Source organism: Acomys minous (assembly GCF_964271855.1).
Source record: "Acomys minous genome assembly, chromosome: 11".
NCBI lineage: Eukaryota > Metazoa > Chordata > Mammalia > Rodentia > Muridae > Acomys > Acomys minous.
Window position 1 is genome coordinate 37,772,365 of NC_140492.1, and position 23,935 is coordinate 37,796,299.

The 23,935-nt window shown below is 38.6% G+C and overlaps 1 protein-coding gene across 2 annotated transcripts in view; it reads right to left on the minus strand.

The window, feature by feature from the left end:
• ABI3BP (ABI family member 3 binding protein) overlaps window positions 1–23,935 on the minus strand; it is a 207,617-nt gene that overhangs the window by 44,509 nt on the left and 139,173 nt on the right. Inside the window, exons 29-44 of one of the 2 annotated variants that reach the window (XM_084801538.1) lie at window positions 21,203–21,259; window positions 20,267–20,350; window positions 18,580–18,639; window positions 15,815–15,898; window positions 14,482–14,541; window positions 13,692–13,775; window positions 12,537–12,596; window positions 11,538–11,621; window positions 10,559–10,615; window positions 9,346–9,408; window positions 8,425–8,505; window positions 6,724–6,798; window positions 5,866–5,922; window positions 5,088–5,159; window positions 4,538–4,585; window positions 1,966–2,040 (exon numbers count right to left, since the gene is read on the minus strand). In XM_084801538.1, coding sequence (XP_084657664.1) covers window positions 1,966–2,040; window positions 4,538–4,585; window positions 5,088–5,159; window positions 5,866–5,922; window positions 6,724–6,798; window positions 8,425–8,505; window positions 9,346–9,408; window positions 10,559–10,615; window positions 11,538–11,621; window positions 12,537–12,596; window positions 13,692–13,775; window positions 14,482–14,541; window positions 15,815–15,898; window positions 18,580–18,639; window positions 20,267–20,350; window positions 21,203–21,259 — 1,101 coding nt within the window. The remainder of the gene's footprint in view (window positions 1–1,965; window positions 2,041–4,537; window positions 4,586–5,087; window positions 5,160–5,865; window positions 5,923–6,723; window positions 6,799–8,424; window positions 8,506–9,345; window positions 9,409–10,558; window positions 10,616–11,537; window positions 11,622–12,536; window positions 12,597–13,691; window positions 13,776–14,481; window positions 14,542–15,814; window positions 15,899–18,579; window positions 18,640–20,266; window positions 20,351–21,202; window positions 21,260–23,935) is intronic. The other variant, XM_084801539.1, reaches the window with a different exon arrangement.

Consider the following 23,935-nt stretch of genomic DNA (forward strand, 5'->3'; position numbering starts at 1 on the left):
CCTGACCCCAAAACCTCATGACCTGAATTTGATATTCAGAATAAACATGGTTGAAATAAACAAGTTACTAACATTTTTCTCTGACTTTCACACATTAATAAATTAATTAATAAATAAAACAATATTTTATGATGCTTGTGTGTACACGCACACATCCTCGAAAGGCTATAAAAATCTAATGCATTATTTGGATTTGTCTCTTAGGAATTATATTTTCATTTTGAAAGGAAGAGATCTAATTTCCATCATTTAAAAATATCATTATAGCTGGGCATGGTGGTGCACACCTTTAATCTCAGCACTCGGGAGGCAGAGGCAGGTGGATCTCTATGAGTTCAAGGCTAGCCTGGTCTACAAAGTGAATCTAGGACAGTCAGGGCTATGCAGAAACACTGTGTCTCAAAAAAAACAAAAACAAAAACAAAACAAAACAAAACAAAAACCATTGTAACACATTTTGATTTTCATTGTTAGTTTTCCCTTATTAATATGACTGATGATGGCAGAAGCACTCGGGTTGCAGCTGCTGTCCACTGAAGAGGCCAATGGAGCAGAACTCGCTTCAGTTGAAACAAAGCCAAGAGCCTCTCTCCTTGTCGTTTGCCAGCCTTCCAGCCTTCCAGAGTTACCATGGAGCATACTGAGTTAGTTCTCTTCATTCTGAGCTTATATATCTTGTGTTGGTTAAAAAGCTAATTTAAAATTAAACAAATTTAAAACTTATGGTTTAATAATAGGAAATTATAGGAGGATCCTAATTTACTGCGCTTAAATTTATTTAAGTACAAAGTATTCTTCAAAAAGATAGAGTCATTAATATATTTTTTGCAATAGTTTATATTTCCTCACTTAATTTTACATCCAAGAATTTATAGTCTGAAAGTCTGAGCTCCTAGTATTTCTTACTTTATCTTTTATCATTCTAATTTTTAAAGTTTTCATTTTTCCATATCTATTGTTCTTGTCTTATGCTATATGTTTAACAAAATCTTGATAGCTGTTTGCCATGTAATTTTAACAACTATTCAATTTTATAGTTAGATTATTAATTTTATACATACTTGATTTATTTAATAAATTATTAAAATATTTTGACATATTTTTAGCCCTGTTTTATTCACCAATTACTATTTCTTAGTTAATCATTAAGCATTTTACTGGGACTCTACATATCTTACTATTCTAATAATTTATTGTGACTTAAATTTCTAATTCTTTGGGGAATGTTGCATTGGTACATTTATGTATTTACACCTCAAAAATGTTACTGTCGCAATAAAATTTGGCAATTAATATGAACAGATTTAAAATATACAAAGTAGGACAGATTTTAAACTGTTAATGAAATGTAGAACATACAATAGTCTCTTTAATCAATTTTCTCAGAAAAATAATAAACAGAATCAAATATTAGAGGTCATAGGTAAAGCAATAACAAACACTGAAATTACTTAAATTATTCCCCTTGGGATTCAAGAATTATCACCTGGATCAAGACTAATACTGATAAATACTTTCCTTTCCCACTTCTGCACCATTAGTGACAGTGGCATCCCTTTCCTGGCTTAGGACGTAGGTGGACCTTGGATAATTTCTGGGAGCAATACTCAGATTTGTGCTCATTTAGGTCGTGTGATTGGCAGGTTGGTGGGAGCAGGTTCTGGGACAGCAGAAAGGTCAGGAAGATAGTCTAAAACTGCAGGGAGAAGGGAGAAACTGGCTCTTCCAAGAAAACCTACGTTTGGTCATTCCCATCTGAAACAATAAGACGTTAGGAGACCTTTGTAGATAAAGCTCTCCCAGTGATGTGCTTTCTGATTAAGTCCAGAAATAAGTACAAATTCTTTAGGTTACCAGGGAGAGGGAGCCTTATTTGGCGATGGGTAAGAACCCAATTTGCTGGAGCTGAGAAACTAACTCACCAACTTCAAGGGTTCAAAGTTAGAGCATAGGCTTTGTGGTTACCTGGCCGTTTTTCTGGGACTCTTGGGCGAGGTCTTGTTTTGAGTTTGGGAGGCATGCCTGGTGTCTGCCTGGGAGCTAGAAGAAAAAAAAAAAAAGACACAGGTTCACAGCTTTGGAGCCCTTGACAGTTCCAAGAACTATAGTGTTTTCTAGAGGCTCAAAAGTATTTGGTGAGTGACTGAAGATAAAGAAAGCCAATAATTGCTGTCAAATCCCCGGAAAGCTGCCAAGAAGAGAAAGACTACAGATACCAGATAAGAGGTAGATTAAACACACATCAACTATTTACCCTGCAGAAGAAAGTTGCTGGTATTTTAGAAATATCTACTTCGCATACTTTTTAAATAGGTTAAACATGAAGTGCGCAATAACAAAGTCACCTCATTACTAACCCACATGTCATCAGGGATATGCAGATGTATTTTTAAATCAAACACATCTTTTCTAAATAAAGAAATTACCATGATAAAAATTCAGACAGAAGGATTTAAATAGCAAGTCTCATGGAAAATATTAATCTTACTAAGCAAAGCACAATTTAATTGGCTATATTAGGGAAGAAAAAATTGAGCAGCAAGGAGATTTCTCTGCAGAGCATTATTCATTCACTGGGGAGATGCTAAGGAAGGCTCTAGAGCAATTGGTATAAAGTTCATTTGTTTTCTTCAGTGAGAAAATTAAAGTTATATCTCAATGAAAGAAATGAATTGTCAGGTCCGGGGCTGCGGCCGCTGAGAACATTGCCTTCTGTAAAAAGTAAAATGACATAGATCAGAGCACTCGAAAATATATCCCCGGCACTCAAAAGTGTATCCCCAGCACCATGCGGCTTCAGACACCTTGAGAAAAACATTGCTGAAAATAAGAATTATTTGGTGTTGGAAGTTTAAGGAGAAACAAAATGGTATTAATACTACGTAGTTTCAGAGCCTTTAAGAAACATTCACCAAAAATGAGTTGTTAGACACTGAGTCTACCCAGTGGGCTTCAGGTTTGCTTCTCCCTGATAAGAAATGGCAAGGTACAAGGTACACAATGGTTTTAGTGCACTTCTCTGGCCTTTAAAGAGACAAATACCAAGATACACAAGAGACTATTTTGACCTAATAACCAGGTGGTTTAGAGCACTCTTTGCTAGTCAGGGTCAACAGATACAATCTCCACCAAAACTGATACAATGTTTAAGAAGCATCCTAATCCTCATCGATAATAGTTTAATTGCAGTTTCTCTCGTACCAGGGGGACATATGGAGGGAGACGCCAGCCTATTAAAAGAAGGAGCGGATAGCACTGGGGCCTCTGAATAATGACAAGGGGACTGACTGGTCAATGCCCCTTAATGTGGATTATACAGCAGAACCTGTTTCTGTCAGTATTGTATAATTTCAAACACGAGTACGCAACCTCAAAATACTTTACAGTTACAAAGCTAGTCCTCATGACAAGCTAACCCAAGTAAATTTACATATATACATAAACAGAATAGAATATGTATGCTCTTCCTCCTGAGCATTCCTATTTCCTGAACTAGAGCACTTACAGAGTCCTGGAGGGGTGTTTCTCAACATTATGTTAAGGGCTTACACATTGCCATTTGAGAGAGAGAGAGAGTACTGATGACAGACGGAGGCATTATGTCGGAAAGGTGGGCTCATCCATCAAAGGTGACAGGCAGGGCTTCTTGTGCATGGGTCATGTTGTCATTTTGCAATCACTCACCTCATATGCGAAATGCAAAAGAAAAAAGTGTATTTACCAGGTTCAGTCTGAGGCTCATCTGGTCTGGGTAGGATAATAGTTTGGGAAGGCAGAGGTGATATTTCTATGGTAACTGAAGGAAATTATGTGGGGATACTACAGTGCTAGACATGCTCAGATTACAGAAAACAGTCAGAATAGTAATGAACAGATTCAAAAATAAGAAAATAGTTAAATTGTGGGAAACCAGCATCCCTATGCTTCTTCACGGCTAATTCTATTTAAAAAGTATAGATGTCAGCTTGCAAAAGTCCTTTTGAGATAAGCAACATCACACTTCTGATAGCTTCTCCTCCCCCACAATGTCTAAATGAAATGTTCAATGAGAACAATAAAGGGAAAAGGTAACTTTAAGATTATAGCACAGGCCAGCTAAGAAGTACAGACTTTCACTTGGATGACAGATAACAGAGAGCCAAACATGGTAAGTCAATGTGATGAGAAGACTGTTAATGGAAAAAGTACATTACTAGGCCAGGAAGTATGAATGGATCGTGATCCTTCATCAAATAGTGCCAGGCTGCCAGAGACAATATTAGGAAAAAATGCTACATTTTATATTCAACAGTTTGCTTAGCATAAGACTAGTAAGAGACCAAGAGCATGATACTATCTAAAAAGACATTTTTGGACAATGACTCTGAGTAGGAACACTTAAGGAAGAACATTCAATGACAGAGAAAGAAGCGCCACATGAATTCACAATGAGAGAGTAATCCTGAAGACTCTCAAGTGATGATGATGCAGTGAAGACAGAGAGCACAGTTTGTGCTGCTGCTGCTGATGCTGCTGCTGCTGCGGCTGCTGTCATTACCTAGTGTGGTCTCGGGAAGCTCAGACACATGTGTGAGAGACGCCACAACTGTATCGAAACAAAGGAGAATGAGTTCAAACACTGTAAGAGGTTCAGTTCTACAGCTGTTTCTTGAATATTTGTCACTTTGTTCTCAAGAATTGATGCAGTAATTTTACAGACAAGACAATGTATTTTAGATGGAAGAAAAGGAAGAAGTCCGATTTCATAGTATTAAGTCTCTAATATTCATACTTTTTAGACTTTCAAATGTTATTATGTCATAATCTTCAGATACTATCAGATAAGTAGGATGTATTTTTTTCTTTCAGAAAGCATCCACTTATCATGCTACTTTAAGAATCCAGGATCATTAAAGCTGCTGGTGTATATAGTTCATTCCTAAAGCACATGCAGAATAAATATGATTTTCTAGGCTGATCCCTAGTAAAGGGGTGTAGATGGATCAGCATATGAATTGGAACTGTCGATAACTCTTCAAATCTTTTTGATCAAGTACCATAGCCCAAACAGCAGAATAAGTGAACCGTAGCGTGAAAACCTTTACCACCTTCTGTCCTTGGCTCCTCTGGCCTGAGAGGGTCTTTGTTGGTGGTATCTACATAATCAGTTTCAGCTGGTGCTAGGGAAGAAACAGGAAATGGCTGGTTAGTAGTGGGTAGCATAAAGCAGGTTTTCATGGAACCCTGAATTTAATTGGAAGCACAAGTTAGTTATGAAAATTGTTGCAATTTAGTAGAGTAAAAATAAAGCTGGGTAATGAAGGCTTTTTGTATGGGAAACAAAAATAGACAGACAGATACACACACACACACACACACACACACACACACACACACACACACACACTCAAATGGCTATCAGGGTCCATTACAGCAATTATTGCCTAGAGTACAGTAGATCATTTTACTTCCTTACATATTTTTGCATAAGTATTTTAGAAATGAAAAAAGTTATAGGATGAGTCCTTTGGAAATATAAAAATAAATGCTAAGATGATATGAAAATAATAAATTACATGTACACATATGTATAAAAGTCATGTGTACATACATATACAAAGAATAATCCAACTTTTAAAATTATGAATTTATTAACTGAGAGGAAGCTAGGGAAACTATGTAACTTGCATTGTAATATATAGCAGATTCTAGCTAGCATGAGTTACTACATGCATGATGGCTCTCAAGATCCTCTGGATAGCCACAGAGAAGACACAAGGAACAGGTGGCTATGAAATGTCACAAAGCATGACAACATCCAATGATGCATTTTGCAATGAGATGGAAAAGCACATATTCTTGATTCCCTGCTGGGCACATTTTTACCTATTGTCTCCTGTAGTGACTCAGTATTAAGTGCAACCAACTCCAGGTCATCCGAAACTAGCAAAGGAAGCAATGGGACAATGGGTCAAGGACGTGCTATAAACATTAGGCAAATGAAACAAACTATTCAGGAGAGTGCTGGATTGCTGGTAAACGACCCTGTTGCCTGGTTCTGGTAAAAACAATTACATTAGCAAGAGCAGGAGAGGAAGGCCTTATAATTGAGCTGAGTCCACAACACGACAACCGCTTTGGCTACCATCAATAAGCACACCATACATCTTCAACAGGCGTCCTAAATCGCCACCTCATCTAATTAAAAGATTCTATAAAGAAATCAGAATCCTATGCTAAGAAACAGAATTCAGCTTTTCCAAAACCAAGCTTTCCAGAACAGCATAAGTATTCCTAATACTGACATTCAAATTTTGTTAGGAATTTGAAGGACAGTATGCTTTAAAAGCTTCTCTATATTTAAGGAACTTAAATCTTTATTAAAATAATGTTCTCCCTTTTCAGTGGTTACAAGGGAACTAGCATTCTTTTAGGTGGCTGAGCACACATTTAGCTTACTGCTTAATAGAACAGCATCTTTATAACTGTGGGTGAAATTAAGAAGTATAATCAGGCCTCAGGGGTTTTACTGACCACTTAATCAGGTATGTGATAGAGCAAACTCACTGAAACAAGATAGATATTTTGTATACAATGGAATAATAGAAGACAAAGTATTGCTAATTTAACATTAGCATACAACCATGGAAGGAGGAATTTTTATATTTGAACCCCGGGGGGGGGGGGTTTCCGTATGTTTCTAAAGCTCTTAGTACAGCCAGGCAGATAAATCAAGCAATTTACCAGATTGACTTTGTGTAATTTCTAGGCTTGGTGAGGTCACTGGTTTCAAAACAACAGTTTGCAGTTCAGTGGGAGCTGGAACAAGAAGACTTAAGTTAGCCTGTGAAACTTTTATTTACAGAATTTTACATGGTGGGAAAATGCCCAATATTTTATGCCATGTAAAATGTGAAAATGGTATGAAGCTCAAAGTCTAATTGGGATATGGACCAAAGTGATCCGGGGTCTACTCACACACTGGCGTTGTTGCCTCTCACCTACAATATTTGAGTAAGCAGTCATGATGAAGAAAGCCTGAAAAGTCGCTATCTAACCCTTCCCAGGCTAAAATTTACGACTCCTGATTTGAAAGCATCCTCCATGGAAAGAAATCATTCATTTATTACTGAACATCACTAAGGGTTCCGTTAGAAACCAAGCCACAGCGTTCATCTGTTAATGTAGTAAATATTAATACTCATGAATTACCCAGCAAGGTCACCACTTAGTAAAGAGCCAGCGTTATCAGTCATCCCTGGAGGCGTTCATCAGTGGCAGAGGAGGCTGGAGCTCCTGTATACAACTTATTCTTATTGATAATAGAGAAAGCTCATGACTTAGAATAATAAGCATAGCACACTGAGTTTATGGAAAACAGATTGCTCAGAGGAAGTGTAGGCCTCTTAATTATTGTAACTCTATAGATCTGACTACCCAATAGAGGAGCAAAAATATGGACCTCTGTATTTCAAAGGAGATTTTCATGGCATATTGATATCTTTGGGTGGCTCCAAGAGTGGTTGATAAATAACAAATAGGTGACTCTTGAATTTCCATGACTGACTATAAAATAGGAAATAGTATCCTAACCACACTCTTCTGAAGACTAAACAGTGTTGGCATGACAGCAGATGGGTTTTTAACCAGGAGGGGGCAAAAACATTCACCAAATGTCATGAACATCATCACCCAGGGTTGTTTCTGGAGACCTAGCACTATGAATATCAAGTTCAAAGCCCAGAACAAAAACTAATTAAAAGCAACAGATGAACAAGAGAAAGCTCAACACCCACAAAATGCCTTAGATTTTCTTTCAAAACACGAGTTTCAAATGACAAACATGTTTTTAAAATTCTAGAACTAACAGGAAGCGAGCAGTTGCTTTCTGAAAAGTTGGTCACAGTAGCCAAAAAGGTCGTGGAAAATATTCACAATTACTTTGAGCTTGGCTACATATATCTTAATTCTTTCCACATAAGATAATTCCTAGGTATCTGGTTTTCTGGTTATAACTACTATGGAAGACAGCTTTGAACTTTTCTTTAGGCAGTATGTATAAAGCATATTTGGAAGTAGTGTGTTGTCTTTCTTGGAAGTTGAAAACAATTATCTACTTATGTAACCAAGGCTGCAGCAACAGATCTTATGTTTCAATGCTAATATAGCAATTCATAACCATGAATGACTAATGCTAACCTTACCATCATCTCATCAATAAAGAGAAGAACTTTATCCAAACCAAATTACTAGGGGAGTTAGGGACAAGTTTCCCTGAAGCCATGCTCTTATGGGAAGTTCCTTAGGAGGAGCATCTGTAACTGGACCCAATGCCTTAGTTTACTTAATGTGCAGGGCAACATCATCTTCCCACTGCAGATATTACTTTGGGGCCCATCTGGGACAGACTGCTAGCAGTGCTCAAATCAAGCATTCCACATTTACCAGACTTGGACTCAGACACATCAGTACTTGCTGTGGTTTTAGGTCTGGGGCGGGGACGGTGCGTCCGCTGTACTTTGGGAGCTGAAGGAAGAAATTTTATATTAATTTTATGCTGTTGGATTTAGGGAAAAAAGACTTGGGTGAAGCTATCTTTTCTTGAAAATTGAGGCAAGTATAGTTTTTAAAAAGTTATTTCTTTTGTTTTATGCACATTGGTATTTTGCCTGCATGTATGCCTATGTTGAGGGTGTCAGATCTTCAGGTTATACACATTTGTGAGCTTCCGTGTGGGTGGTGGAAACTGAACCCAGGTCCTCTGAAAGAGAAGTCAGTGCTCTTAGCCACTGAGCCATCTCTTAAGCCTGGCTTGCTTATTTGTTTGTTTTAATAAAAATATTTTCTCTTATTTTGTTAGGCTTTTTTTTTTAATCACCAAAGATTCTTGAGAAAGAAACTTAACATATAAAGTCAATGAATGAAGAGAGCCATAAAATCTCCAACTGCAAAACAAAACTAAAGCTGAAGCCCGTAGGGCCGGATCTTTGGTTGACAGTGAATTTTTTCAGCATTCCCAAGACACCATCATACCATGATAATGTTATAACTTGCTCTGCCTAGGTAAGATATAAACACTACTAGCTAAGTTTTCGATTGAGCTTCAAATGGAAGCACTGTGTAGACAAAAATGCATGACGAGTTCAAATAAGATAGCAAGTACAGTAATGCTCTAGGTCCGTGGGTAGCTTTTAAAAGAGGTAACTGGAACTTTTAACATTCTCAAGAAGCAGTAGTATCTGAAGATGATGAGCAGCAGATGGCATGACAATCTAATAAGGCAGATGACAGTGATGTTAGGATGATGATGGAATGCAAGTGAAAACAAGCAAGACGAAAAAGCCTTCCAGAACACAGTGCCGTTACCTAATGTTGTTGTCTCAGGAGACTTGGTTCTAAGAGCGACAGGCTCAAGGGCTGTAGCAAGAACTGGACAGAAAGAAGTAAAATAAACCAAAGACAAATGTAAGAATTCACTTTTGGGCTGATTTTAGAATATCTTTATCTTCAAAACTAACAGGAAAGAGACACTTGCTTTTTCCACATTTGGCTAAACCATGGCTAGGTGCTCACTCTCTCATAACATAGACTTGCAAGACGGCATGGTACACAGCTAACTGTTCATCACAGTACATGAGAGACTGCCTGCCCCCTCACTACTGTGGGAATGCTGCTGGTCCCGTTTTCACAATTGATGCCTTCCTGAGTACACTAAAGAAATCATTATTACCACATTTTTCAGACCATAAGATGCATTTTTTCCCTCCAAAAGTGTGTGTGTGTGTGACGGGAGGGAATTAGGGTGCGTCTTATGGTTGAATTGCTATTTTTACTGTTTTTCTTATTTTACTGCTCTAAAAACTGGGTACATCTTATGGTCAGGTGTGTCTTATGGTCCAAAAAATACAGTAATCCCCTTGACCATCTATAGATACTGAGATAACTACATATAGATTTTTACTTATCTACTGTCTAAATAATTATACAAATAAAAGTTAATTTTTGGAAAAATATGAAAACAGACTATGAAATGTGCTCATCAAAACCTCAAAGTGGTCCTGGATTCAAAAACGACTTTTAAATCTGCTAGGAAAGGAGTCTCCATCATGGAAACGGTGTTTGAACTTTCAAGGACATGCACCTTTAAGTTTGACAACTTACTACGATCGTTATTCCTTAAAACTACTTCTCCAATGTATCGCAAAGGCTCTAGTTCACCAAAAAGGATTCTGAATAAAGAAGCATATCTTCATAATGCACAGCATAAATATGACAGATGGAGATTCACATGAAAACACAGACTTAGCGCCGCTTTAAAATGCATGTGATCGCATGTCACAGTGTTGAGCAGTGGGTTAAAACATGGCCGTTTGATGTCCTGAAGTTAGATTCATGCATGGTGCTCGTGAATTCAACTGATAACTTGGCATGGAACCGAGGGTAACTTCAAGATAAATATGGTGATGGAGTGACAACAGAGGATGATGATGATGGCATGGTCCTGAGACACAGAAGAACTGGCGACGTGATGGAGTGACAGCAAAAGCACTGCTATTAGAAGGACACACAATCTCATTACCCATGGTCACAGGAGCTTCGGTTCTAAGAGCACTGGGTTCAAGATCTGTAGCAGCAACTAATTAAAGGCAATGAAATAAACATATGTGAGAAGTCAGGAAAAACAACAACATACCCTTACTGGAATAAATGGGAGTGAGCTCAAGGAACTGTCTGAAATTTAATACCCGTTACTTGATGATTTTGTCACATTGTACCCTGGTAAACATTTCTTTAAGAAGTACTCGGTTGCTGCCTACACTTTGTGTAAATGTCTTAATACAGTCAAGGTATTATTCATCTAGGTATGTGCAGTATCTCAGGACAACGACTTTTTGACATTTTAGACATTTTTTACCAAAGCTGCACAGATATAATTTCTGTGCTCACGGGCTTTTGTATAGAAGCTTTAAGAAAATAACATGTCTAAATGTGTGGGGGAAACAACATTTCTTCTGCATGAGGCATAGCCAAGGATAAAGCAAATGAGCCACCTGCGCTCTGAGAGCTCACATGTAGGCTTGGGCAGAGATCTCACTTGTGACAAAGGTACTCAACAAACCAGGATAGGGGACATATAATAAGTGTGGTTCTGAGAGGAACAGCTAGCTCTCTGCTCTCCTTACACAAGTAGAATATTCTAGATGGATAGGAAGACCACTGATGCTTTTTTGTGTCAGATCCAAACTTCTGAATTATTCCTTGAAGATGAACTTCCCTTAACAGCACTATTTAAGACATTCACATTCTATCTTTAAGAGGAGAATGTAATTAATAGTACCGAATAAGATATGTGGTGACAGAGATGATTCTTATGCAGAGATCACAAGCAAATGAGCTGCCACATAGGACCCTGATGTTTTTCCTTATACACATGGCATGGTGGCAGGAGTGGACCGTGTAGCACTTCGCCCACATGAGCTAGCACTCCTATGGCTGGCATTCCTCATGGCTTTCCCAGAGCTGCTGTAAGTACCCCTGTGACCCAAAACTTGATTTACCAGGTTTAGTTAGAGGAGCCGCAGGAGTTGGCCTGGTTTGGGGTTTGGGGCGTGGGCGACGGGTTCGTTTTGGCGGCTGAGCAGCTGAAGAGAGAAAATTCTCATTATTACCAAGTCCGTAGCTCAAAAGATATTGAGTAAATGGAGCTGAATTCAGTAAAACATCAGATGGTCTCATATGTTAGGCAACTGGATTTTTCAACTTTTTAACTCAAAAATTTCACCCATATGATAAGCTCTTGTTTCTCTTTACAGTCAAAGGCCTGTTGGAAGAGGGATGGCATATAAAATGTGGATAGGTCCAAAACTGAAGAGCAAAAATAGAACTTTTATAGAATAAAGGGATTAAGAAGCAAAGAACAGTGGCACACACTTATAACCCCAGCACTTGAGACATTGAGACAGGAAAAGCACGGGTTCAAGGACAGCCCAACTGAGATACTCAGGCAATTTGAGGCTGCACCACAGATGGAGAACCACTCTCACACAAAAATGCTGAGAATCACTGCTAAAACATGGTGGCACTGATGATGACTGACCAGGAGGTCTTTGAAAGATTGTTAAAGAAAGACCACACACACAATGAACTGAAATGTCACTCAGAGAAGAGATGTCACATGGCAAAAGTGAATGAACGACTAGTTAAGAGAAAAACTTCAGATCTTTAAGGAAACTTCTTGATACTATGGAGATTGTTAAAATTGTGAAAATCGCTCTTGAGAGTCACATTCTCCAAAGCACACATGATGACAAAAGGGTGTCACACGGTCACAGGTCCGACAGATGACGTTAGTTAGATTTATGGTGGGTCTCACAAGAGGTGAGTTCTTTGAGGAGCCATGGTTTTCAATATTTTTGGAATGAAGACTTTCATAGAGCGGCAAAGAGAATGATGGTGTCGCCACAGAAAGCAGAACATGTGACTATGACATCTATGACATTGATGGCACGAATTTGGCAATGGCAGGAGGACATGGCTGGGTCACAATGCATTATTACCTTTCGTTGTCACCCAAGTCTCAGTTCTGGGGGTCACAGGTTCAAGTTCTTTTGTAGGAACTGAGCAAAGGTATGAAAATAAACCAAATGACTATTTTATATAACTGAAAAGTAAAATATTTTCTTCATTATGAATCTTCCTAGCATAGCATATCGTCTAGGACAACAAGCCACTTTTAAAAACTGTTAAGCTAGGAAAAAAAAAAAGCAAGCAGCTGACTTCTTAAAAAAAATCCATCAGATCTAAGTCAGGTAAGCATTTTGTTAGTCTTCATTCTTCCTATGATTAATAACTCAAAGTGAACTGTGTGGACATCGCGGAGAACTGGAGTTCCTTTATCACAGACAGAGGAGGAGCGTGCTCTCATGAAAAGGAAGAGGTCGCTGGTGTCTGCCAGCCCAGTCCTCTGCTTGTCCTATCACACCCCAAGGATCTTGGCTCTGCATGTCCTAGGAGCCTCTGAGATACAGAAAGGATTTCTCAGCAATCTTGCAGGAAGGGCTCCTCCACAGCTACGCTCCAGAGACGCCTCTCAGCAATGCCATTTCTTTCTCCTCCTCCTTGCATTCCCCTCCTTTCTTCTAGTCAGCCACGCTCTAACGTCACTTCATCTCTCTTCCCTGGCTCCAGATATTCGTTATGTACCCAACACTTTGTGTTTATACTGTGAAAACTAACCTCGCACTTGTGAAGATTCTTCCAATGCCATCTTCAATCATATTAAAAAAAAGAATGGCTTCCACTCTCTTGAAATTGTGGAAGTCAAAATGTATCTCCCAGATTTGTTTCACTCAGATCCAGTATTAATAGGATTAGGAGGACGTGGAAGGTACCTAATAAACGCTTTTTATCTCAACGGAATCTAATTATCTGAAGACATGTTATTTTTAAGAGATAAAAGGAAGTTACAAAAATGCTTGGCGATTAAGAAGGTTGCACACTGAAAGTGATGGGTATCCAACTGCCCACAGACTTCCCTCACTCAGCCTCCTTTGCTTAACATCTGTTCAGTGGAGCTACAGTGCACCCCTCCCCCATAAATGCATCATTGTTCTCCTGGGGATACACTGGAGGTTCTCCATCACTCAGATAACTCCCATGGCCCTGCTTGCTCACACTGCTGAGGTTGCTTAAACTGGGTGCATATGCTTTACCTGGCTTGGACTCAGTTACTTCAGGACTCGGCATAGGCTTTGGTTTGGGACGTGGACGATGTTTTTGTTGTGATGTTTTGGAAGCTAAAGAAAGACATTATTAAATTACGCTATATTTTCATTATTTATGAGTCAGGAAGCCATGGAAGGAAAAAAGATGATAGTTTGTTGGTTTCACATATTCATCATCTAGTTTTTTTTTCAATCATAATAACTTCTATGAAGAAAAAAGCTCCCATTTAATTATAGACCTAAAGGCCAGTCATTATTATTTAAGTTTCATAAGGTGATTGGTAGAACTAAAATAGGTAGAAATAATCCCTATATTTGAATGAATAGTGGGCATTTCCGTTATCTATGATTTATAATTTAATCTTTCAAATTTGTGATTGTTCTCTATATAATTATAAAAATAAAAAAATTAACTAGATATAAAACAACAAAATATTATGCCCATAGAAAAAAGGATTATATAAATGTGCCATGGGTCGCTCAGGCACCATGAAGTGGCTAATGGTTTCTCTGCATAGCTTAGACTTGTTAACATGTTTGAAACACAGTTGCAGCAAAAGTCCCCTTTCAAACAAAAGACAAGAGAGGACACAACCTCAAGCAGATAAAGTGGCAGATAAATGACCCAAAGAGGTTTCATGGATGGATCTTAAAAGGAGGTAGTTATAAAGCCTTCATAATTTTTAGAGGAATATAACCCAATGGCCACATGAAGTGAAATGAAACCCTCAATACGACAAGGAGGGTGCCTGTTAGGAAGACAACTTAGCAGCATTACCTAGTGTTGTCACTGGGGCCTCAGGTCTAACAGTGACAGCTTCCAGGACTGCAGTGAGAACTGGCCAAAAACAACACAACAAGCCAAAGAGATTTAAAATGCATATTTAAGTTGAACACGTACATATAACATATATAAGCAGAATATCAACTGTCTGAAGGGAAATAATATAATTAACTTTTTATCTGAAAAAAATGATTTTTAAGAGTTTGCTAAACTTTTGTCATGAGGGTTGGTGGGTTCAGCTATGTAACTACCCTGAGTATAGCAAAGAAGTCAATATGGCATTCTGCAAGGTTTTTAATAAATGAATTGTAGCCAATATAGAAACCACAATAGAAAATACTTTAATGCATTTACTTAATATATCCTTTAAAAATAAGCCAAAAAGAACATGACTTACTATGTTTAAATAAACACTGATATAACAGAAGTTTGAAACATATATAAAAATTAGTCATTACATGGCTTTGTTGATTTTGCTACTCTTATGGAATCTGACACCTCTATACAAATAATAAGAGAGAGGCATCAAGATGGTGACTAGTCTAACACCCAATGTAGCATCTGTCTTCCCCACGAGCATAAAAGGTGGAAATTAGAGTCTGTGTGTGACTTAGTATTTCTGTATCCTACGAGCTCTGAGTCAAATCCTCATAGTCCCCTTTTCTGTTGGTGTGATGGACCCTTCCAATGCAGTATCACCAACAAACAGAGTGAACATCGACAGCCTGTTTGCACTGTACTGTATTTCTGGATGACCTATACATACGTCTAGTCCCTCTGTTTTCTATTTTCTCCATTGACCAGAATCCTGTAGTGTAAACTGTAGTCTAAACTTCAGCCAATCTTAATGCTATCTTTTTCTAGATTCCAGATTGTTACTTTGTGGGCATATTGTGCATCATGTCCTCAATTTTATTGTGTAAGAAGGAAAAAAAAAGGCCTTCTCAGTGGGTATATTATTTATGATCGTAAATGTGAGTCTGGGAAGACATGAAGGACTTAGGATTTGTTTCCTTGAACTAAATATACTGGGCTTGCTAGTGTTGTTTCACTATTAAGACTTGAATAGAAATGCATAGTGTGAAATTAACTAAATACAAAGTTGCAATAAAGGGCCCTAGGTAAAAAGAGTAAGGTATTCTGGCTCCTACAAGCTCTCACCCACCCATATTTTCCTTACAACACCTGCAGAGAAGTTACTGGTGCTGTTTAATGGCCTCACACTCAGGGAGTGTAAGAGCTCCTACGGCCTACTACCAGCATTGATTAAGTCTATGGTGAGACAGACCGCCAGGCTTGCCCAGAAGCTATGTAACTCCCAATTTACCAGGTTTTGTCTGAGGTGCTTGAGGGCTCAATGTGGCTTTAGGTCTGGGTCGTGGACGGCGTGGTCTTTGTGATATTTTGCTAGCTGAAGAAAGAGAAGCCTTGTGTTATTTTCCTTCTTATGGTCTTAGATACTGAAAAAAAGACCCTTCAGTAGCTCCCAGATTTCATAAACATGCAGGAGATCATTCTTTTAGTGGATTTTTCACTCTTTTTAAAGAAACATGTCTTTTTGTCATTAATGGTGATGGGGAGTAAATTTCTATTCACAGTTGAGTTGCTCATTCAATGCAAGAAGACTCAGACTCATTTGGAGAAAGTCATAAACCCTTACTTTGAAGAAAATGTCTGAGAAGGAGGAATCATTTAATGACGGTTTGGGGAGATTTGGTCATATTAATGTAGAGGCCTATAATTTAACATTTCAGATGGGTCATCTCCAATATGTCAAATTTATAGTAAAATATATCATTACTTAACTTATTACTTATATGCACCATTATGTACATTTCATTACTTAAATAATATCACTAAGGAAACAGACATACTGTACAATAACTAATAGGTCTACAAACATAGGTGCGCCAAGGAACATAAGAGTAGCTTCTATTGATGGACAGTCATTCAACAGTGGTTAAAGCTCAGCTGTAATACAGAACACTGCTCTGTGATGCACATGACAACATGGTATTTTAAATGTCACATGTGGCTATTAATGTTTGAGGTAAGTTCATGCTTAGCTCTCAGAAACACAACAGGAAGGATGTCTTTAAGATGCTTTGAACTCTGTAGCTGATGGGTACTTTGTCAGAAAGGAGGAAAAGCCAGCTCACGGGGATGTAGACTTAGTGGATTATACAATGACCAATAGAAGCACTTGGCAAGCAGGGCTGTTACCTAGTGTTGTCCGAGGGGCCTCAGTTCTAAAAGCAACAGGTGTTTGAAGGTCTGTAACAGGTACAAGGTCTCTAACAGGTTCAATATTTGTAATAGGAACTGAATTAACGAATATGAGCTTCTTAAAAACATGTGGAAACAGACACATTTACTTCAAAATGAGTCTGCTAACACAGCACTGCATCTTAAATATGTATGTGAATATACATAATGTTTAAAGGTGTAACTGAGGGATCATAAGGTCAGGGCTCTCCAATGTGTCAAATGTCCTTATCAGAAGAAGAGACAGTAGGCATGTGTGTGTACATAGACAAAAGGCCATGTGAGAATACAGCATGGCGGCCTTTTATGAGCCAATGAGAGGCCTTGGGAGAACCTGACCTAGAAGAACTTTGGCCTTTGAGTTGTATCTTCCAGAGCTGTAATAATAGATCACTGTTAAGAAGTCAGTTTGTAAGATTATGCAACAGCTGTCCAAAACTCAAAGCAAATGCCAATTTTCCTGTCCAGACTAGCCAAACTACAGCTAGCACTGCTCTCCCAGACAGGCATCATCTTTGCCCCTGTTTTGTAATGTGAAGGCAGGCTATTCCTGACTCTAACCTGGAAAATGTCAGGAGATTCTTACCCATGCCCTTACATGTGCTTCTAATGTTTTGTGAGAAGTATACAGAAAGCTAACTTGTGTTTTTGAATACTTAAAAAGAAAATAGAGACCAGGCTCATGAAAAAAATGACTGTAGAAAAAGCTCTAAAGTTAAGAAATACACAAGCAGCCATTCCAAAAATAACTTCTCATGATTTCATTGGCCTCCAAACTGAGAAGTAAAACATTTTCCCCACAACTCTCAGTTAAAGTGAAGATTAGACGTATCTCTTCCAATTGTAAAGGTCTTGCCAGCCTTTAGCATGGAGCAGCCTCTTGCAAGTCCCCTCTCTAGGGGGAACCTATAATGATGTGATATTTGCCACTATTTGTGGCTCCCAGGCTATTTGAACCAAGGACCTTTTGTTTATCTAAGAGACCCAGTACATCTAGACTTGGGTAGCTTTAAGACTGTGTTCTTTCAGACATTTTTGGAAATTAATAAGAGGCAAGCTTGAGTTATTTTTGTTATGGTTCAGCATATTACAATTTAAAAAACTATAGGTATTTTAAAGCTTGGTGAATTTTCTTTAGTTCCAGTCAATGTAGGAAAGTTGTACCTCATACTATGTTATTTTATCTTTTGTTATTGATGGTACTTTGGGGGGAAACTATCAATATATGAATTGAAATTATTCATTCAGAAAGTCAATATTAGTATTTTCAAGAGACTAGTATTTTCAAAAATGTCTCCTGGAATTGTATGACTGGAATAAAATTGCTGGGAATCATTTAAATTATGGTGTATATATATAGAGAACTCCAATCCATATTAAGGATGGAGTTTACTAGTTAAAGATATTAACCTGATGATACACTATTTAAACTACTAAATCACACTGATAATTTGCTATTCAACCTACTAAATCTCATTGAGCACATAGTATTAACAGACAAAAGAAATTTCCCTGCTGTAGCTTGGCTTGCATAAATCAGAGATTGACACACCAAGGATACGTGAAACTGGTCTTAATGCCCTCCCCCCAAATTGGTTACACTAAAATGATAAAGCAGCCTGTAAACAGCTTAAAGCGAGTTATGAGGCTGACCAATCCCATAAGCTAGATACACACCAGGGCTTGCTATGCGTATAATGAGCAAGAGGTGAGTACTTCTAAGGCTGTTCACTTCGAATAAAATGAGGAATGTAATTGGGTGGCAACATGTGACAACTATGGCAATGAACAGTGAAAGCATTGGTAAAGAGTCAGGAACATCATTACCTATTGTGGTCACTGGATCCTCTGTTAAAGGGGTAACTGGCTCAAAGACTGGAATAGCAACTAGCCAAAAATAACAAAAACAAAATAAGCAGCTTTTACCACTCCAAACATTAAAACTTATAAAACCTACAATATCCATTGGAAAAGAATTCTAGCAGGGTAGAAACATGTCTGAACCACTAAGCCATGTGGTCAACTCTCTAAAAAGAGAATATGGTATCTTTGCTCTTAGAAGCCAACCCATCTCTTACAAGGGGAACTTTGTAGGTACTGGCCTACAAAGTGTATGCCAAGTGCCTTCAAGTTGCCTTCATTCTCTGGTGTTTGAGTCTATTTAATGTACCAGAGAGATAGCTATGATTTGTATATGGCTAGTGTCCTCTGAATCCTAGTCTCCAAATGATGTTTGAAGGCAGTGGTACCTCTGGATGTGGGATCTAGTGAGAAGGTCTCAGGTTATTGACAGCATGAGACATGCTTGCGTAGCGATGTGGTAGGTTCTGTGTGACCCTTTAAGCTCTCCAGAGCTCTATTTTTATAGACTAAAAAGCCCTTGGCTAATCTAGTCCTCTATGCTCCTGGTTTGAAATTTCCTAATCTTCTAGTTTTCTACTTTCTGTATCTTGTACATACATCCACCATAGCACCACGCCATGAGGTGCTCGAGGCAGGGAGTAGCCTTTACCACAGAGCCTTGATGTGCCCCTGAAATATAAGCATTCAAGTATTTGTACTAGATAGACCTCTCCTTTCTAAGTAGTCTGTACTAGTCATTTTGTTATAGTGACCAGAGCTGACTGATAACTAGACCAAATCCAACTCACTGAGAAGATCCTAATTTGACTACTTAAGAAAACAATACAAGGGGCAGCTAGCCACTCTGTCTGTGGCATAGCAAGGCAGCCTTGTCCAACACCCAAAGACATTTTGGCCACAAATCAATTCTCTGATGTACTCTAAGCTCCTAAGTTCGATGTTTACAACTGTTCAATGTGTTCTATAGACCATTAGCTGAAGGAGTCTCGTTAAAATAATTTAATTCCTATACGCCTTACCTTTTTCATAAGAGGGTGCTTCCTTTCAATGGCTCTCACCCTTCTGAACCTCCCCATTATATCCCCTCAAGGATATCCCTGTAGAAATTACTTTTACATTTATTTATAAATGGTTGGCGGAAACAAGATGGAGGAGGAGATGGAGGAAGAGGAGGAGAAGGAGGAGGAGGAGGAGGAGGAGGAGGAGGAGGAAGAAGAAGAAGAAGAAGAAGAAGAAGAAGAAGAAGAAGAAGAAGAAGCAGAAGCAGAAGAAGCAGAAGAAGCAGAAGCAGCAGCTGCTGCATGGACAATATGCTCTACAAAGACTGAAGCGTCTACTCTCTATCACCATATAGAGCACTTACTGTTGTCTGACCTGGTGCCTGCTATGATTCACAGGACTTGACAGTAACTGCTAAAACATCCTGTACTAGTACAAACATATACTTTTCCTGTCGTTTACTATGAACACTTCATAATGAGTAGCCTTGCCAGAAAAACAACCATTGGAAAAAAATCTTAGCATACAGAGCATAAGAATTCATCTTCCTTTATCCCTTGTCTGAGCTATTGACACCACTTGCCATTATACTTTCTGGGGGACATGCTTGGATGGGCTGCCAGAATTCTTAACCCAGGCCCTACACATTTACCCAGTTCTGTCTGAGGTGCTGCAGGACTCCTTGTGGTTTTAGGTTTGGGATGTGCATGGCCTGGTTGGTGAGGCAGTTTGGGAGCTGAAGGAAGAAAATCTCTGGTTAATACAGTATTTTGGATTTTAGAAACAGTGATCAAGAATACACTTATTATAGTTTCTTGAGTTTCAAGAAATTTCCTGTCCAAGATTTGGAATATCTGTCCCTGTTTTTATATTGTGCTTTCTTGTGTCACTTGTATTTTTTTTTGAGAAACAAAATTCATGAATATATAAAAATGTATATATCAAGAATATAGCTTCTCATAAAGATTCCTGAGTGGAGAAATTCTCCAACACGTCGCAGAGTTACAATGTGATCAGGTGGGTGTTGGTGGTTCCATGCTAATGATAGTCCTAATAACTGCAATTAACCAGCCTTGAATACATTTTCTATCTTCACGCTCATGAAAGCAAACTTTTATCATTCCCTAAAATGGTAAAAACCAAAATAAAACCATGCACACGGTGAAAATGCAGACATTTAGTGCCTCAAAAAACAAAACAAAACAAACAAAAAACAAAAACAAACCTCAACCTATCACATCATAAGAGCTACACAAAGTAAACTCAGCCTAGATGATGCATAGGTTCCCTTGTAGACATGAACAGAGATGGACACCGCATAACAAAAATGTGCATGTGATAAACAGGATATACACAGAAACAGGGATAGGACACATATAAGATGTGATAGTAAGTCTATACACATATATGGATATTACACATGTTTTTTCAATACGTTGGCTCTCATAAAAACAGGACATCCTTTTAACACTCAAACACAGTGAGCAGCTGAATGGATAGAAGCCACAGAAGCTTTGTGGAACAGTGGTTATGAAGATGATAAAATGGGCAGGGAATGCAGATGTGGAAGGACATGATAAGGCATTACCTAGTGTTGTCCCTGGAGCCTCAGTTCTAATAACTGGTTCAAGGCTTGTAGCAGGAACTGATCAAAAGAATAAAGGAAACCAGAGATTTTATGAATGCACAGAATGTTAGAAAATTCACCTTAGCAGTAAAAACAAGTTTTCCCAGGCTCCAACATTAATTTTAATGTTCTTAGGTCTGGAGAAAATGAATATATATATATATATATATATATATATATATATATATATATATATATATATATATATATATATCCTTCAGATACTTTTCCACAGAACCACTATATACGCATTTGATTCAGAGATTAATCACAGCCTTCTTAGCTGAGTGAACACTCCTTCTAGAACTCTAGAATCCATTTTTAAGTAACATGAGAACCCGTACAGATAATCTGACTCATCATCAGAAAAAGGTGGGAAGACACCCAGAACTTCCATAAAAGGCAAAATCAAAAACTCCATCCATCATCAAATCGTGATGGATGCCAGATGTAATGAGCAGTTCAGATATCTAAACATAAACATAACAGTTTATCGACTCTATGGTGATCCCTACTGATTTGTTAATACTTTGTATCACTACAGATAAAAAAAAGTTTGTATTTATATCCTTCCTTGAGTATGTGCTAGATGTGTGACTTGCTAGTGCCAGAGAGAAACAGGAATATAGGGTGAGAAGGAAGGAAAGGGAAAAATTAGGAAGTTTTGTGGTCACACTATACTTAATGTACGATGGATGTTCATAGGAATAAGGAAGCTGAAACCACACCCATTAAGAGGTGAAATCCTTATATCCTCCCCACCTACTTTCCCACAAGACTCCATATGCTTCACTCCATGTTTGGCTGTGAATGTTAACATCTGTTTCAATCCACTGCTGGTTGGAGCCTCTCAGAGGACAGCTATGCTAGACTCCTGTCTGGAAGCATAGAAGAGTATCATTAATAGTGACAGGGTTTGGCTCTCTCCCATGGGGGTGGGTCTCAGGTTGGGCCAGGCATTGGTTGGACATTCCCTCAATCTCTGATCTATCTTTATCCCTGCACATCTTGTAGGCAGAGTAAATTTAGGCTTGAAGTTTTGTGCGTTGGTTTGGTGTTCTCCTTCCTCAACTAGGAGTTCTGTCTAGTTAGAGGGTTATCTTCTTCAGTCTCTATGACCCCTGTTACTATGAGTCTCAGCTAGAGTTACCCCAGAAACCTACCCTATCTTATGTCTCCAGCTTGTCAGAGAGATACCCCTGCCCACCGTTTCTCTTCTCTCTGCAGACCCTTTGTCCTCCTGCCTGGCCTGCCTCTGCAGGTCTGACCTCCCCTCTCATTTCTCTCTGTGCTCTGTCTCCTACCTTGTTCCTTCTCCTCAACTGCTTTCACCATCTATTCTATTTCCTCCTCTGAGTGAGATTTAAACATCCTCCCTTAGGTCTTCCTTGTTTGGGACCTCTTCTTTGGGTCTGTGAATTATAGTATGTTTATCCTTTACTATACAGCTAAAATCTGCTTACAAGTAAGTATATACCACGTGTTTATTTCTGGGTCTGAGTTACCTCACTCAGGGTGATACTTTCTAGTTCCACCCATTTGGCTCCAAATTTCATCATGTTCTTGTTTTTAATAGCTGAGTAGTATTGAGCTCCACAAGAAGACCAGCAGAGCCAACCAGGGCCCAGAGAAGCTTGATGAAACTGAAGCCCTAACTAAGGACCATACATGGATTAGATCTAGGGCCCCTACACAGATGTAGCCAATGGGCAGCTCAGGCTTCCTGTGGGTACCCTAGTGACTGAAGCAGGGATTTTCTCTGCTATGGATTTTGTTGCCTGCTTTTTTTAAAAAATCACTTCCCCCTTGCCAGGCCACAGGGGAAGAGGATGTACTCGTTCCTGATGTAACTTTTATGTGCTGGTGTGGGTTGGTGGGGTTGGGGGTTGGTTCCCTTTTCTGAGGAGTAGGGGAGGAAGAATAAAGAGTGAGAGAGGATGGGAGTGGGAGGAGAGAAGGGAGGGGCTACTATTGGGATATAGAATGAATAAAAAAGAAAAAAGAAAAAAAAAAGAGGTGAAGTCCTTGGAGAACACTGTTATTTAACAAGATGAAGAAGAACTAGTAGTTTTTTTTATCATCTTTGGGTTTGGTTATCTTTGTTTCCAGTGAACAGAAAGAGAAGGGTTTTGTGCAGAAGTGAGAACCATTAAGTCTCATAGGTTCAAATAGATAATTTCAGTTCCCCAGTTCCTTTAATTCATTCTGTGAGCCCATCTGACAGATCTGACAGAGAGCATCAGTACATTATCCTCTGTCTGGGAAGTCTTTTGCATGTTCTCAATGTGTTAGCCTTGTTCCTCCATTCTTCAAACCTATGAATCCTGTGCTAATTTCTTAATAACTTCCTTGGGTGTTTTCTTATATAAATTTTTACAAAGTTCCTAATACGTGTCATTTGTGTTATAGTGATATTTATTTCACACTTGCATCATCAACCCTGGCTTACATTACTTTCTGTTTCTGCAGGAACAGCTTTAACTGGTAGATGAAACAAACCTCCTACTACAGAGCCATGCACTGATGATGCTCAGGAGAGCGAGTGAGAGCTTAATGAAGATGTGAGCAGATAATTTTTTGGTCAATACTGTACTAAGCAGTATCATCTTTAGGATGTGAACATAATCAGAGTAAGAAACATAAATAAAGTGGTCACTGAGAGACAATACTCTAAAAATGGAAGCAAAGGGTCAT